The sequence below is a fragment of the Columba livia genome, unplaced genomic scaffold (assembly GCF_036013475.1).
Source record: "Columba livia isolate bColLiv1 breed racing homer unplaced genomic scaffold, bColLiv1.pat.W.v2 Scaffold_127, whole genome shotgun sequence".
Lineage (NCBI taxonomy): Eukaryota > Metazoa > Chordata > Aves > Columbiformes > Columbidae > Columba > Columba livia.
Window position 1 is genome coordinate 271,465 of NW_027043024.1, and position 3,178 is coordinate 274,642.

The window sequence follows — 3,178 nt, forward strand, 5'->3', positions numbered from 1 at the left end:
GCAGCCCTTGCCATGGTAAGTCTCTGGGTGCAGGGCAGTGCAGCTGTAGCTCCTGGAGGCATCTCCTGAACCTGGCACAGGCACAGCTTGTGGGATCTGTAAGGACGGGGCTCTTGTCAGGCCATGTTGAACAGCTGTGAAGCCGGGTGAGCACCCAGGGGTGCCCAGGGCTGTCCTGCAGAGCAGGGTCCCTGCACCCCAGGGCTGTGCCGGGCAGGGACTCTGCCGCCTGCCAGGGTCAGCGCTCAGCCTGCCCGGGGAGATCCCATGGCAGCAGCTGTGGGTGGAAGGAGCGACCCCCGGCAGGGCAGGCAGGGAGCTTGTGGGGTTGAAGGGGGCTGTGTGGGTCAGGGCTGCTCAGAGCTCCAGATCCCCCCTCAGACATGGCAGAGGGTCCTTCAGAACAACGTCATCAACACAGGAACAGCCACAAGGGAAGGAGTCTGTGCTTTCAGTTTTCCACTCTCGGTTGTCTGGGTGTGCAGTGGGAGATGAGGATTTATTTCTCTCTTTGGAGGAGACACTGAGACCCCAGTTCTCGTTAGGACTTATCTGACCTGCTCCTGAGCCCCTGCACACACAGAGCTGCCCCTGGGCAGTGCCAGGAGGTGTGAGCAGGACAGAGCTGAGCACACAGTGGGTGGGACAGGGTCTGTGACACTGACAGGGAGCAGAATAGGGACAGAGACACAGCTGCAGGCAGCACAGACATGGGCAGGGAGAAGGAGCTCCTACCAGATGTGCCAGGGACGGGATTTAGTAACCCCCCCCTGCAATCCCCTGCAGTGCAGACACATTTCGCAGTGCAACCCCTGGTCTCCTCTCCTCCCCAGCAGACGCTCTGCCCCAAAGCCATGGGGTCCAGGTCACAAGTCTCCACCTCAGCAGCTGGACCTCCAGGTGAAGGGTTCCTGGAACGTGGTACTCAAAAAAGGTGCTAAAAGTACTTGCTCTCCAGTGTCACTATGTGAGTGGCAGCAGCACAGCCAGGTCAGGAGAAGGTTCCACAGCATGCCCGTCTGCCTTTCTGTCCTTGCTTTATTTTCTGGTAGCACTGCAGTGTCCTTCCCTGTTTCTCCACCTGTCCCTGGTGCTCTTGCTCTCTGGGGTTGGGGTGCGAGTGTGGGCCAGTTTTTGTTCTGACACCAGCTCAGGGGGTTTTGCCCCAGAGCTGTGTTCATGGAAATCAGATGCCCAAGCTGCAGTTTAAACTGTGATGAACAGTTTTTTCTCACTTGGTTGAAAGAGAGAATGACCTGAAACATCCCTCCATCAGGGAGGGCGTTTTCCATGAGAAACAGCATGTTTATTTTCCTCAGAGAAGTCTCCCCTAACTTGTCACTGTCTTTTCCTCCTTGCACAGGTCCTCATGCCCACAGGCAGCCAATGTCCAACAGCAGCTCCATCACCCAGTTCCTCCTCCTGCCATTCACAGACACACGGGAGCTGCAGCTCTTGCACTTCTGGCTCTTCCTGGGCATCTACCTGGCTGCCCTCCTGGGCAACGGCCTCATCATCACCACCATAGCCTGGGACCAGCACCTCCACACCCCCATGTACTTCTTCCTGCTCAACCTCGCGCTCCTGGACCTGGGCTCCATCTCCACTACTGTCCCCAAATCCATGGCCAACTCTCTGTGGGACACCAGGGCCATCACCTACACAGGATGTGTTGCACAGCTATTTTTGTTTGTCTTTTCCATTTCAACTGAGTATTTTCTTCTCACGGTCATGTCGTACGACCGCTACGTTGCCATCTGCAAACCCCTGCACTACGGGATTGTCCTGAGCAGCAGAGCTTGTGTCCACATGGCAGCAGCTGCCTGTGCCACTGGGTTTCTCAATGCTCTGCTGCTCACGGCCAATACATTTTCACTGCCCCTGTGCAAGGGCAATGGCCTGGGCCAGTTCTTCTGTGAAATCCCCCAGATCCTCAAGCTCTCCTGCTCACACTCCTACCTCAGGGAACTTGGGCTTCTTGTGGTCAGTGCCTGTTTAGCTTTTATGTGTTTTGTGTTCATCGTGCTGTCCTATGTGCAGATCTTCAGGGCCGTGCTGAGGATCCCCTCTGAGCAGGGACGGCACAAAGCCTTTTCCACCTGCCTCCCTCACCTGGCCGTGGTCTCCCTGTTCATCAGCACTGCCATTTTTGCCAACCTGAAGCCCCCCACCATGTCCTCCCCAAGCCTGGACCTGGTGGTGTCAGTTCTGTACTCAGTGGTGCCTTCAGCAGTGAACCCCCTCATCTACAGCATGAGGAACCAGGACCTCAAGGACGCCCTGAGGAAACTGATGACTGGATGGTTTTCTGAATCATTAAACTGCTCATCTGCTTCTAAATAGTTGTTTCAATGTAACTACAGATCCAGCCTGTCATCTGGATTGTCTGTTGTTGTTAGTAGGGTTTTTATTGTGATAATGTTGTCGTCCGCTTTCCTAATTCTTTGTCTGCTTTTCTTTTATAGCCACTGGTTGTTTAAATGAGGAGCTGTGCTCTCCTTGTCTTTAAACAAAATAAAGGGCTCTTTAGTGACTCGTTTTTCACTACATCCTTCCTGCAAGGCCTTTTTAGAGCTTCTGGCATGGTTCCCGTGATGGGTGGAAGGGAAAAGAGTCCATCATGGCAGCACTGCCAGGGAGCAGCAGCGCTTGTTCTTCCAGAGCTGTTCTGGTTCCACTCCCACACTCTCCTTCTCATCCCTGGTGTCGGTGCAAGGCTTGAGCGCTCTGGCAGCTTGGTCACCATCCTGCTGTGTGTCAGTCCTGTGAGCGCAGGCAGGGACAGGCAATGGACACTGCTGTGACGGAGCTGGCCTCAGTAACAGTACTTCCACAAGGAAAAATGATCTTCTTTGAGCAGTGCATGATGTTTCACTCAAGCTTATTCCTACAGAATTGGCCACAGATGAAACATCAGTGTGCATCTGAACAGTGTGTGTGTGCAGGGCTGGCACACAGCAGTGTCCTCTCACAGCCAGGCTCCTGCCAGAGACCTGCAGGACCAGCAGAGCAGGGGCTGGGCTGTGCCCCTGTGCACTGGGCACCCCATGGAAGGAGCCTCAGGTCAATCACCATGGACTGGCCCCTCACAACCACCATTTCCAGCTCTGGCCTCTCACCCCAGCTCAGAGTTCTTTGTCCCTCCATGGAATTACACTGGATGAGTAGGTGAGACGTT

At 54.9% G+C, this 3,178-nt stretch overlaps 1 protein-coding gene across 1 annotated transcript; it reads left to right on the forward strand.

Moving 5' to 3' along the window:
• Positions 1 to 1,290: 1,290 nt before the first annotated feature.
• LOC135577614 (olfactory receptor 14A16-like) lies at positions 1,291 to 2,343 on the forward strand. The gene has a single exon (XM_065047746.1). The coding sequence runs from the start codon at positions 1,291 to 1,293 to the stop codon at positions 2,341 to 2,343; it is 1,053 nt and encodes a 350-aa protein (XP_064903818.1).
• Positions 2,344 to 3,178: the final 835 nt, after the last annotated feature.